The sequence below is a fragment of the Rhopalosiphum padi genome, chromosome 1 (genome assembly GCF_020882245.1).
Source record: "Rhopalosiphum padi isolate XX-2018 chromosome 1, ASM2088224v1, whole genome shotgun sequence".
In the NCBI taxonomy this organism is placed as follows: Eukaryota; Metazoa; Arthropoda; class Insecta; order Hemiptera; family Aphididae; genus Rhopalosiphum; species Rhopalosiphum padi.
Genome location: NC_083597.1, coordinates 13,385,770 through 13,400,085, shown reverse-complemented (window position 1 = coordinate 13,400,085; position 14,316 = coordinate 13,385,770). Strand labels below are relative to the sequence as shown.

Here is a 14,316-nt window from a genome sequence, read left to right as displayed (position 1 = left end):
ATTTTTTTTTATGTTTAACTTATAATAATTTTTTATTTTTATTTATCATGTCTTTCTGTTATATTATATATATTATGTTATAGTGGTTGGTAATTCGTCAATGGCGTTTTGTTGAATTTATAATATTAAACTTTTCCAGATATATAGTGAAAACGGTCAAGTACCTATACTAATTAAAACGAATTTTTATTCACGAAGTACAAATGATGCTTAAGTAAACATACGAATTTTATTGCAATTATTTTATTCAGTTGATTAACGAAGTTAACTAAATGTAATTTAGTTATAGATAAGTTAAGTTGTTTAATAAAAAAAAAAAAAATTCAATTACAATTTAAAATCTTGTCATGTTTTTGTTAGGTAGGTATATGCTCCAGTTATACAATATTGTTTATCTATTAAAATATTATAAAAACTAACTCAAATCTAATAAATATTTGTATTTTGGTACTTAAATTTTACTAAATAGTAATTAGAGACTGAAAATATGATATTTATATCATATTTATCGTATTTATTCCATATGAGTAATTTTATAAAAATGTTATAAAAATAATTGGATTGAAGTTGTATTTTATTTTTAACATAATATTATTTGTATTTCAAACCAAGTTAAATAACAAAGCATTTTATTGAAAAAGTATTACTTAAAAATGTTTAAATTTTAAATATACTTGCATATATATTTTATATACTTATGTATATATATTACATGTATATTTTGTATATATATATATATATTATTTTTTTTAGTACTTTTTTGTGTAACGTCAAGATTTTTGATGGAAACCCGAATATTTTAAAAGTAAAGTGTTAACCAATATTGAATATATATTGTAGTTAGAATATAGATTTTTTTTATTAAGTTTTGATTTTTGCGGTGAATTTTTTAAAATGCTATCTTAATTAAGCGCATCAAGGTAAAATAATAAATTGTTGCCATTGTTGACTTTTGATTTTTTTTAGAATATTTTTAATTAATCTAAACTTAATAAATATTATGAAAACAAACTAATATACCTTTTTATAGATGGTTTTCTAGGCTTGGAAAACCTTTAAGTCCATTTTCCAATTCTGTATTCTTGAAGCCTCCATTTTCGATACCAGCTAATGTGTGGACATTAGTGTTCTTTGATTTTTTCTTTCCCATGAACAACACAGTCGTACCAAACATCAATGAACCTAAAATATTATAGCGATTAAATTTACATACTAATTTGAAAGAAAGCATTTAAATAAATAACACATAAACTTAACATCCATAGATTAATATTATCTTTAACCGTCAATTTAGCAATACATAATTTGTATCTAATAAGGTATAAATATGTATGACAATTATATGTACGGCTAATAGTTAAATTATTAAAATATGTGTGTAATTGTAATATAATTTATGTAAATGTGTATCTACTGCAATTATTTCAAAAGTGCACAACCTGTTTAATCGTAATAAATCTAGTATTTTCTGTTTTTTACTTTGTTATAGTTTTTTGTCATGCACTAAGTATCAATAATTGGAATTATCAACCCATTAATGCAATTAAATTTATAAATAATATTAAATGTCGAAACAAAAATTTCTCAAGCATATTATTACCATTTGTAATAGACAAAACCATTGAAGACAAAATTAAATTAATTCACCAATTAAGTATAATAGGTATAAACTATTGTTCAATTTCAATTGTTCGAAAAATGTTTTATTTTTTAAGGGGCAAGTCCCCTAAACACGTGTGCATGTATGTTTGCAGTTAACCTGGAACTTACTCAACAAGTAGAAACCGGCGTAGAAAATAGCCAATGCTGTTTTGTAGTCGTATGCTTTTCTGACGGGTTCCACAAACATTGGAACATTACCACCGAAGTTGTTCATCCAAAACAGGAATGCACCAACAGTTGTTGATCGGACAGACATAGGTACAGACTCAACGAGTATGGCAAACAAGATACCGAACCACATTTCGGCTATAGTAAATAATAAATAAATAATTATAAATATTATTGAATTATATTATAAACATTAGGTAATAAATTAAAATATGAACAGTATTATGGTGTTAGACCTAGACGACTTACCGAATAAGTAAGATATGGCAAGTGTTACCATGGCACCGGTTGGTCCTAAGTAGATGCTTCCGTACGCAAAAGGTGTTGCGATCAACTGTAACATAAAAATTACGATACATAAGCTTAAAAACAAACTTTTTTTTAACGTTTTGTAATGAAATCTTTAAATTACTTTCCAATAATTTAAATAATGATTTACATACAATATAAGTAATGTTTAATCAACTAACTGTGACGAATATGTTGTGATTTTACAATGCTACATCTCCATTGGAATAATAATTTATATATTATTATGTTTGAAATCATTAAATTATTTTATTGAATAAAAATATTAATTGTTTATAATATTTTAGAAAATGAATTTAATTTATTGTTTATTAATTAATATTTAAAACCACCAATTCCTTATTCACTAACTAATTTAATATTTCATGAAGTACCCTATCAAGTTGTAGTACAATATATTAATTATAACTTCTTTATTCTTAGACTATTTAATAGTTTGTAATTTTTTTTTATAAAATAATATGCCATTTTGATATTAATTTGATATTTATTTTCAATTCCACTTATTGAACAACATTTTTAGTTTAATATTTCTCCATATTAGTATTATGATAAATGTATTGCTATTTGCTCTGAATAAAATATTATTAGATTAAACTTTCCAATTAGATGACTGTAAATGGAGAGCAAGTAAACACAACTCTTTACTGCATAACGTATTATATACTGTTAAATGTCTTGTTTTCTACCTTTCTTTCAGGTTTTTATAAAGGTTCTTATATGAAATTAATACTAGGCAGTAGGCTTTATATAAATGTTTAACCTACTATTATACTAAATGACATACTTTTTACATTTATGATTTTTTTATGTTCGTTTAAAATTAAATATTTTTAATACATTAGGCTTAAGATATTTTTAAATAAATATACATAAAAAAATGTAAAAATATTTTAAAATGAGTTTTTTCAAATATACAGATATTATAAAATAAATTATTATTATCCTTTTAGTGAATCGAATTCAACGAAGAGCCTCTGATATTTATTTACATTTATTGAAATAGTACCTTATGGGTTAAATGTTAAATTTTCAATATAATATTATAATAATTTATGTAATGCAATTTATTATTATTTATTCTAAAATCTACATAATATTAATAAAAAGGATTTTAAAATATATTAATTTAATAAATAATTTATAATTAATTTGAGTACAAATATTTTAAACATTTTTTATTAATTTAAATATTATAATATTATAATTAAAAATGGTGTTCTTTGTATAACATAACATTAAAGTCAACTGTTTTTAACAATATTGTGAAGATATCTATCAAATGAATACTTATTTATGTTTTAAAAACGTTTTGATTTATTTCATTCTAGAATTTCAAGACGGTAAAATTTATTAGCCATTATTGTGACTGCCAAGTATTAAATAATTGATTTAATCTAATTAAAAATGATAATACTCTAGTTAGATTAATATATTTAAAATGATTGTGAGATAATAATATATTATTCGGTCGGTATTTATAATTGATGGCTAAAACGATAAGTATAATACGTCCCATTGTAGTAAAGATTGTTATAAAATATAAATATTTTAACGTATTATAGACATTATATGGACTAAAATGATTATTTTTAAATAACATAACGCTTATTTGAAATTTATAATTGAGTTTACATCACATGGTATAACAATACCATCATAAAACTTCTAAAATTTTCAGAATATGAAACATTTTTATGATTAATACAAATCACCAACTATATTATTGTAGGAATATAGTTAACCAATTTTACCAAATTATTTCGTATATCATATTTTTATGACGTAATTAATGTCAGCATATTGTATTATATGTATCATATATCAATAATAATGACTACATAATAGTATTATAATTTCGGATATTTCTATATATTTTGTATACCTGACTTATGGCTAGCACAGCTACTCTAGATCTTATTCCATATTTCTTCACGATACTGTCAGAAGTAACTCCACCGATTACCACTCCAACGCTACCAACCAAGAATGTAACGACGAACAAAGACCATCCCAAATCGTAACCTGGGAAGATGTCGCGGTAAAACAGATCGGCGTTGTAGGCGAAACAGAATCCACCTATAAATAACAATATAAACGCAAAATATTAAAAAATATTCTCATAACTGACATTAGTTTGTGTTTTAGATATTTAATTCTACCAGTGCGTACCAGTGTGTCTGATAGAAGCAGCGATGCACAAAATTAAAATTTTTGGTTGGAAAAGGACTTTCCAGATGGAGTTCTTTTCGGAACTTTCGGTCGGTGTAGAAGTATTCTGTACCGCGGAACGAGGTTTCGACACTTCATTGTTATCATTATCGGCTTCTTCGCTAATTGCTGTTCTCTTAGGTTCAGTCATTGTGGTGATAGCCAAAGCTGCTACGATCAATCCAATCATTCCACTGACATAGTATGGCACTCTCCATCCCTAATTAATATATGTATGGTAAAATTATTAGTATAGGAAATCTAGACGAGTTAAAATTTAAAACAGTTTAAGAAATGAAGTGAATGATATAATCAAAACTGAAAATTAGAGAAGGAATAATATTTATTTTAGCTAACATTCTCTGTGTAAACGATAAAATAAATAAATAAAACAACCGAAAATTAAATTAAAAGTTGAAATTCAAACTTGGATGAATACTTAAGATGTTTAAAATAAGGGACGTATTGTAATATAATTTATGAAAATTCATTCAAATTTATTAAATTTAAATATTATAATAAAATTAAATAATTAATATTTTACTCACCAAACCACCAACGTTCATTTCAGTAACGTATCGGCCGACCGGAAAAGCCAAACCAATACCAGCGTAAATTCCCCAATTAAAGATCGCCATGACTAAACCTCGTTTTTCCTAAATCATTAATAAATAGTTATTATTTATGAGTTATTAAATATTCACTCAAAATATTATATAGCTATAGATAATAAGTGAAATACTTATTATAATTTGTTTTTTAATATTTCAACTATCTTGTTAAGTTAAAAATAATTTTCTTGGACTATTATGGAAATAATGATATGTACAATTCGTTTACTATCTGTAGTATAGATTTATTAAACAAAATTACACTAATAGCAAATCGCAATAGTAACAATCGATTGGAGATTTATATATCATTGTGTTATACACGAACAAAGTCGTGATTCTGTGCGTGCTTACCTCTGAAAACAAATCGGACAGTATTCCCGTGGACAAGGGATTGGTACCGGCCTCGCTGTAACAAATAACGAAAGTATAATAATTAATCACCGAGGTCGCGTTTTTTTGTTGTTGCCGTAATTTTATTGTTTTAAGAATATTGTTGTTACCCACCCAATAGCAAGCATGATTCTGAGAAGTATCAGATGCCAGTAGCTGGTAGCCATACCAATGAGACCGATAGCCGTTGCACTGATCAGTGTGCACAGAGATAGTAGTCGTACTCTAAACAATTCAAATGCATAATAAGATAATAGTTGAAATAATTACAAATTTATACGGGTTTAACGTGAACGATATATAATAGACATTCGATACGCGCAGAGAATAATGCAGTAGAGACAAATAAATGTTTACAACTTTTCAATAGAAACTGAAAATCATAAAGTTTAAATTGTTTTTATTCTTAAATTTTCTTAGTTCTATTAAATTAGGACAATTCCTTATTTATATAGAACTTAAACGTGAGCTTACGTTATCCATTTTACTTTGTTTGGTTTTCTCTGAGTTACTGCCTTATTCGTTGCGTACACAATATGATCAAGATTCAAGAGTCAAAACACGTCGTATTAACTACTATACGGCTGTTTACTCGAATTCGATCATAATCTATGTCCGTCTTCAAATTGTTTTTTTTTATCTCAATATTGATCACGATTTTATCTACCTGTTGAATTTGTCTGCAGCCATGCCGAAAAATACGCCTACGATGGAGTAGACAGCGATAAACGCAGGTCCCGCCAACAGTTGATATTGGAAACCGAGTCCGTTGTAGTTCCATTCGCAGAACGGTGAGCCGTCTTCTAGGACTAACAACTCGCACCTGTCAGGAGCATTTTAAATCAGTATAAAATGTAAACAATTAAAACACAAAACGACTGCGGTCCAGCGGCGCGACGGACGTAATTCATGTAGGTATATTATAATTGTGCGATATATCCACGTTTTGGACGGTCTGATGCGTACGCGTAAACGACCGGTGTGTGTCGCACTATCTGGAAATTCATAGATGCGCAACAAACCGTTTTGAAACCATCAGACGAGAAAAAAACGGCCGTCATAACCGTTTGAATATCGTAGTTTACACATTACACACAAGGTTGCTACAATACGAATTCGCCGAGATAATGGCTCGAAATTATTGTTTGTGTCATTATAATCGAATAAACTTGACCCGGACTAATTACATCGGTCGATATGATATTATATAGCGTAATCGATTTATGGATATAATATTATTTTATCGTTTACCAAAAGCGTAATAATATTATTATTATTATTATTATCGTTTGTCGTCAAAATCGGATCGCAAGGTGTACGCGGAACGGCGTAGGAGCTCGTGCGTTTTACGCGCAATCGAACACAATATTATTACAATAATATTGCGACGATAGTGTAGGTAATTGAATATATATATAAAAAAAAAAACGATCGAACAATAAAACACCGTCGGCGGAGACGGCGAAAATAAATGGTCGAACGCGTTTGTTATTGAGACGTCCGCGCCGTTATATTTTATTTCCCATCGCGTCGCTGAGTGGCCACGACCAATAACGCAAAAGCCAGTTTTCAGAGGTCGGTCGTATAACATAAAATAATTAAAATGTGTATGATAATATATCACTATATATATATATATATACAGTATTAATGCGCGTTTGACGGCGATCATAAACCGCACGGATCGCGTGCGTAATAATTTAAATCCGAATAATGTCGCCGAATATAAAATAATATTACGTATTGTACCAGCACGCGCCTCGTTATTATATTTTACGTTTACCGCCGTATGTTGTCGCGTATGCCGTCGCCCTCTACCGATATCGTCGTCACAGTAGTATTTTATACTTACGATCTCTGGTCGGGTGACGTATCGCAGCGTTCGTGTAACGTGTAGTTGAACACGGACGATTCGGCCAGGTGTTCCAGAAGCTGACACTTGATGTCGCCGTAATGCACGTCTCGAGCCGTCGCCTTGCTGGTTACTCCGATCAAGAAATGTCCCATTTCAGATGTCAAGTAACCCAATGTGAGGATCGTGAGCACGTACGTCTTGTACAGGAAACCCAATTTTTTGATGTAGGAATGCATGTCGATAGATTGATATGATATTCCTGGAATGGCATGGTAAAAAAAATAAAAATAATGATATAATATTGACAGCGAGAAAAAAAAATATAATAATATGAAAAAATTTAAGAAAAAAATGTGTAATCCGTGAATGAGTCAACGCTGATCTACAGTGTTTGCGTGCGTGCGTTTGCAGTTTGGAGGACCACGGGGTGGAATGCGCACATATTTTTATGTCGAGCTGTCGTTATTACAAACAAGGTTTGAGATTTATAACAACGCGGCGCAACAAACAAGTTCTAATAAGTCAAGGGTGTATTGCGCGAATACGCCAAATTCATGGTCACTATATATATTATATTATTACTGATATATTATATGATATAGTGTGTTTTATCTGTACACGTTTTTCTTAGCAAATTTGAAAGCCAATTTACATTTTATGGACAAATTTATACAACGGAACTGATGGGAAACGCATGTTGGCGATTTTCTTCTCTCGGCTGATGGTCATTGTGGTTTGGACAATATATAACAAAAGACGACCATCGGCTTGAAAAAAAATCAACTTAAGTTCTCCAATGATTGTTGTCTCATCACGTGGCCTAATTTTATTATTATTTAATCCATCATCCATGCAAATAGATATTGTTGACATTTTTTGTTAAATGAATAAACTAATGACTCGGCGATTTATGTGTTTTCCAATTTTTTTAAAATTTTTTTTCATAGATTTTTTCTTTTAAGACACCATCCTAAATTATGTCTTTATATAATTATTATCTGTCTTTGACTCTTGGTGCCGGTCCAATGCGTTTCATCTTTGTAGGGTGTATAAGGAATGTTTGCATCGGATGACCTCCTTGGACGTTGCGGTGGCGGTTGAACGATATATGCGGTCGCCCGATACACATTCGATCATTTTCATGGTTTTTATATTTATGATGATTATTATTTTTCAATCCGAGATACAAAGAATAAATAAGATGGAAAAACAATTCCAAGATGACACAGTTAGATTGCAATAAAGAACCGTTTGTTTGCTGGCGACTGCTATTATAAACTCAAAGCCCAAGTTCATCGAAATCAGTCGTGTGTGTCTTCTGCTCGTGTGTACATGTCGTTTTGAGGTTATTCAGTTTTCACTTTTACTTTTTTTTGCGAGCAAATCAACGTCAGTCATCTATTGTTTTCCCGAATACTGTGTAAAAAATCTCCAGGGGGTGGAGTGGGGACAACCAAAATTAAAGGAAGTAATGTATTCGTATAATTTTAATTAAAATACTCATAGTTTGTTAAGATCTAAACTTAGATCATTCAGTTCGGTCTTCTCCGCTGACCTTGGGCTAGGACGCATTCGTGAGTTCCGCGTTCGAAGAACGGTTATTGTAAAGCATTGATACTGAGCCAATAAAAATTGTATCGAAATTTCGATATTGCGTTACAAACATTAATTGATATCACGTATTACGGAAACAGAAAAAGTTGATGCAGGTTGCGTTGTGAGTTTGTGACGTGGTTACGTTTCGAAATTGATCAGTTGCACAAATAATAAATGTATAATATAATGTAGACCAACTTAAAAAATATTTGAACATTTTTCGTTATTTAGTATTTAGTGTAAAATATTTATGTATACATAATATTATGAGCAAATAAATATTTATCTTTTTGAAAGTATCTGTAGTTAAATAATTATTAGTTAGTAGTTTGTACATTATAGCCGGTTTTCAACTAGGTATTGGAATTATTTCTTGATCATTAATGTATTATTTCATTTTTTTTACTCAAAATCGAAGGACATATTATTCATTTCGGTCCATTCAAATATAAAAACTGATGGTTTGATTATAAGTCGAAATTAGAACAAATATTACGTAGATAAGAAGAAATAAATAATTCTTTACTATTAAAATATAATTAATATAAAAAATATAAATATAGTTTACAAATAAACGGAATACTCTTAATAAATAATAATATTAATTTAAACTTCTGTCGATTATTCTGTTAAGACGTACCTATTGAAATGTATTCACATTAATAAATTATTATTTTTAGTGCGCAGCACGCTCAATAAAATAATTAGTTTATTTAATACATCATAGATAAAATTGATTTAATCTAATGGATAATTTATTTTCTCCTGTACCTATCAAGATTTGTGAAATATTTAAAAAGATAAAATTTCAAGAGACATGGCACTTACTTATTTTATTTGTATCCTTTTTTTATAACATGAATATATTGTAACCAACACAGTGTAAATACCACGTGTAGACGTGTGAATATGTAATACCTATATTCGATAGTGAATGAATCGCGTGAAAAACCTAATAATTTTAAATCGGGCTTACAGGAAACGAGACTTAAAACACGCACATTCAAACACGCTCCGATTGACTTGTACATATCATGCAAGTTAAGTTTCACTGATTGTGTGTATTTTTTTTTCTGCCATATTGATCGTTTGGCGACGAAAAGTGTCGTCCTCCTTGTATCCAATTGGGGACAAATATAATATATACGTGTATAATGTATGTAACTGAGCTCACGCACACACACACACACACATTATACATACATACATGCACACACATAAATATACACACACATGTACATATAATTTATTATTATTTTCTTTAATAGCATTACGAGTCAAGGCCCATTATTATTGTCTTATTCATATTAATTTTTTTTTTTTGTGAATTTTTCGTGTACGTTTATAAAGACGAACAGCAGAGATGAAAATATTGTCGATTCACTCGGGAGTTTTTTTTTTTATATTACTCTCGATTCAAATCCTACTAAGGTTTTTCAATCTAAACTCGGTATACAACATCTCTGTATGTCAGGTATACTATACTCATCACTTTATAGACGCATTTCAATTTTAGCATTTACACACACACACACACACACACATACACAAACGTATACTGCACGTTCAGACGAAATAATATATAATATTTAATGCAATAATCGCAAACACACGTGCGATTTAGCCATGTAAACTTTTACATGTCGTTGTACACGTACCCTTTTAAACTTTAATGATACTTCGTAGTCTCGTCGACTTGTGGTGCTGTTGCCCGCGATTGGACGTTCTGCAACTGTGTTTATAGCAACGTAATGTTCGTTGTTTACGGTCAATCGGCGTGATGCTGAATAACCCGCGAACTCCTATATGTATGGTGTACGATGAATAATATTCGACAAAATATTCGTTCTTCGAACTACAGTGGCGGTTTATAAAAAAAACGTTGGTTTAGAAATTCGAAGAAATCGAAATACAAAAAAATTATTATTATCGAATACTATCGGCCCGGATATAGGGTTGTAAAAAACGAAATAAACACACAGCGTAAAAACAAAACTTGATTTCGCAGAAAATCGCCAAACGGCGGCAACGGTCCGTCGGATACTGGTGTCCGTTGGGATGTTCGGGTCCAATTTAAAACATCGGTCTAGAGGTAGGTACGGGCACAGACCTTGTACCCTCACCAGCGTAAGCAAACCGCCGCCGCGTGCGGCGATTGACGGTCACCTTCTCCACCGCCGCCACTGCCGCCACTGCCGACCGATTTCAAGGTCAACACATGCCTTTCGGTGAGCCCGATTGCGTTTTTCCACTTTTTTCGTCTTCTTCTCTTTTCTGTACACTATATCTAATACCTGTACATAGTATTATTAACTTGCAGCACTCCATCAGGAAACACTCGTACAGCGGCCGCCGGAGGGTCTCCGCAATAATCATTGTATGTATTTACATTCGTACAGGGGTGGGGATAGATCGCCTCCGGGAATCAATGTGGTTTTTTAATGCGGATTGGGAATTCTGATGAACGCAAAACATCGTCAGTGTATATTACGTTTCACGTATGTGGTTTTTTCCCGCGGACCACACATTGCAGCTTCGGGCGTCGAGTTAGACGAACGCGGACATACCTGATACTACTAGTAGTTGTAATAACGTCGTATTAGCATCCCATATAAATAATATGTTAATATTTATAAATGTTTATGACGATTTTCGACGACGGACGACGGATGAGTGTGCAAAACGGTACGTTCATCGTATATTCGTATCGGTTCTTGTTTACGGAAAAATAATAATATATACTTTCAGTAGGTGTAATACTATAATACAATAAAATTACATCTTGGTTTTAAGCCATAACAGTTTGTTTTGTACGCTTTTTATAAATTTGTCACTAGTGGGTGACGTATTTTTCGAAATAAATTTGGCAAGTTATCTCGTTGATACGTTTAATAGTTGTCTGTATTTATCGAATTGATTGTCATATAAAATATTTGTGGACATTTTATTCGCACGACCTAGTTTGGTGTCATTGGACAATTTAATTAGTTAGTCAATAGACTGATTAAATCAATAATTATTGGAAACGATATAGAATTTATATGTGTTTGATTATAAATATTATATTATTTATAATCGAATAAGGTTTTTTTTTCACATAGGTACGTTTATAAAAATAATAATATAAATAATTTTGAAATAAAAACAAGTAATAGAAAAAATAACTAAACAAATACATTTTAATGTATAAGTACAATATACAAGTAATTTTTGTTTACAATAATAAATCAACATACGGTTAATTACAACTCAAAGGTATAGATAGTAATAATATATAGACTGTACAATGTATATTATTAGTAGGTACTTAGTAGTCATTATACATTTTGAATTATATAGGTACGTGAAACATATTTAACACTTAGAAATAATTTAATCGACATACAATTACTAAAAATAAAATGTAACTATATTTATATTATATCGGAAAATATTATGTTACAATATTGTAACTCATAATAGTGTGATGAATAATTTATATTTCATAACATAATAATAGAAAACCAGATTAGACATTATTATTAATTAAATAATAATATTCACTTTGAGCGTTTCAAAATATCACATAAACTATTGTTATTGAATTTTATGTATTTTGATGATATTAATTAAAGGTATAATGAATTTTAAATTGTCATATTTTACATTTTAAATCTACAATAATAACAATGATGATAATAATATTATAAATTATGATAAAATACTAAAGTCTAAAAGAACAACCATATAATTTTGACAGTAGTTTTAAATTTTAAAAATATTTCTTTTATATCTTTAAACATTTTAGTATGTTATGATTTAATAATTATTATGATACGCAGTTAGTTAGGAATGGAGGCCAAAAACGGAGGCCGACAAATAGATAAATTTTAAATGTACTTGCTAGTTGAGGCTTGAGAAAATAATTATAAAACAATGAATTATAACTATAAAATAATGTTCTTAGAATTAATAAAAATATATGATATGTATAAATATCATATATCTATTTTAGTCAGTTTTCACATGGCTAAGTAAATCAATTAGGTATATTTATTTTATAAAAAATGTATTTAACTGTTTTTCATAAATTAGATAATTTCATTATGTGTACACTGAGAGTTATGGATTATAAATAAATTCTTATTAAATAAGTTAAAATATTTAAACATTTCAAACTATTTAGTATTTAACAGGTATTTATGAATTTATATAATACCATGTATCTGCTAACTGCTACATCAAATATACCAAAATTAATACGTAATAAATAAAGCTTCTTTAATATTAATTACTAAGTATTAACTTATTACAAATAAAACAATAAAATAAATTAGGTACTATTAACATATTTCTACTTATTTGATTTTAGTTTTAATTTTATTTCGTACCTATTAATTTAAACGTACACAGTAAACCATATTATGATACATATATATGCTTACTGCTTATATGACTAAGTTAATTTTTTAAATATAAGTTTATATCCGGAACAGTAGCCTAGACGATATTTGAAGGATTTCTGCATTCTGCTTATTTTATTATAATAGTAGGTACAAAATAATAATTATTGCGCCTAAATTAATCAAGATTTATATAAGTATTCGTCTGCATTGAATTCATCGTACATGTGATTATCAATGAACAAACAAACATGTTATTTTAAAGTGAACATAAATATGTTAAATAAAATAGTTAGCAAAACCTAATCAACTATAAATTACCGTATAATATACATAGATTACATAATATCATGACAATCGTAATAATATTATGTAAGACTATTAAGACTATATGATTTTAACGCTTAAATAATGGATGCATTTTTAAAATTGCATTGTTAAATAAATTTACAAAAACAAAATAAATAAATAGTGATTGCAATAATTTTCAGAATATCGAGGGTGGTTACTGCTATCAAATATGACCAAGGTAGTTTGGAAGGTGAAAATTAAAAATTGTCAGTAGTTTTTTTAGATAGTTTAGAAAAAAACAGCTAGAAAACGAAAAGATTACAAAATTCGTTTTGATGTAACAGATACTATAATAACTTGATAAGTTTACCAACTATAAGCATATCTGTGTATATATATTTATATATACATTTTTAATGCTATAAATTCGTATACTACATTATATTGTTGAATTAAAATTTAACACATATATTACTCGAGGTATACACTTGAAACATTAATATATAGAAGGTTAGGTTAGGATTTTTGTTAAAATTAAATTTGATAATTTTCATTAAATAACAGTGGAATTTGAAAAATTATGTTTTTAGTGTGTATACATCATTAGTATTTTATAATACTTTTATAATTTTAACTATCAACAAACGCAAACCGACTTAACAAAGCTCTAAGATATTAAAAATCTGAAACACTAATGTGATTATATTTATAAATGCATTTTTTAAATAATTCATTCACTTTTTTTTATAAAGTGTTATTTAAAAGAATATGATACAAATATCACTGTTAACATATTTTTCATGAAAGGAATATTTTAATCATGTTAAATTAAAAGTCA

At 28.7% G+C, this 14,316-nt stretch overlaps 1 protein-coding gene across 1 annotated transcript; it reads right to left on the bottom strand.

Moving 5' to 3' along the window:
* Window positions 1-1,020: 1,020 nt before the first annotated feature.
* On the bottom strand, window positions 1,021-10,874 carry LOC132919329 (protein spinster homolog 1). The gene is made up of 11 exons (XM_060980859.1): window positions 10,464-10,874; window positions 7,207-7,468; window positions 6,022-6,177; window positions 5,469-5,579; window positions 5,316-5,370; window positions 4,899-5,006; window positions 4,312-4,570; window positions 4,025-4,218; window positions 2,080-2,164; window positions 1,771-1,968; window positions 1,021-1,182 (listed from the first exon to the last, which is right to left on the bottom strand). The coding sequence occupies exons 2-11, from the start codon at window positions 7,443-7,445 to the stop codon at window positions 1,025-1,027; spliced, it is 1,563 nt and encodes a 520-aa protein (XP_060836842.1). The 5' UTR covers window positions 7,446-7,468; window positions 10,464-10,874; the 3' UTR covers window positions 1,021-1,024.
* Between the last annotated feature and the right edge of the window lie 3,442 nt (window positions 10,875-14,316).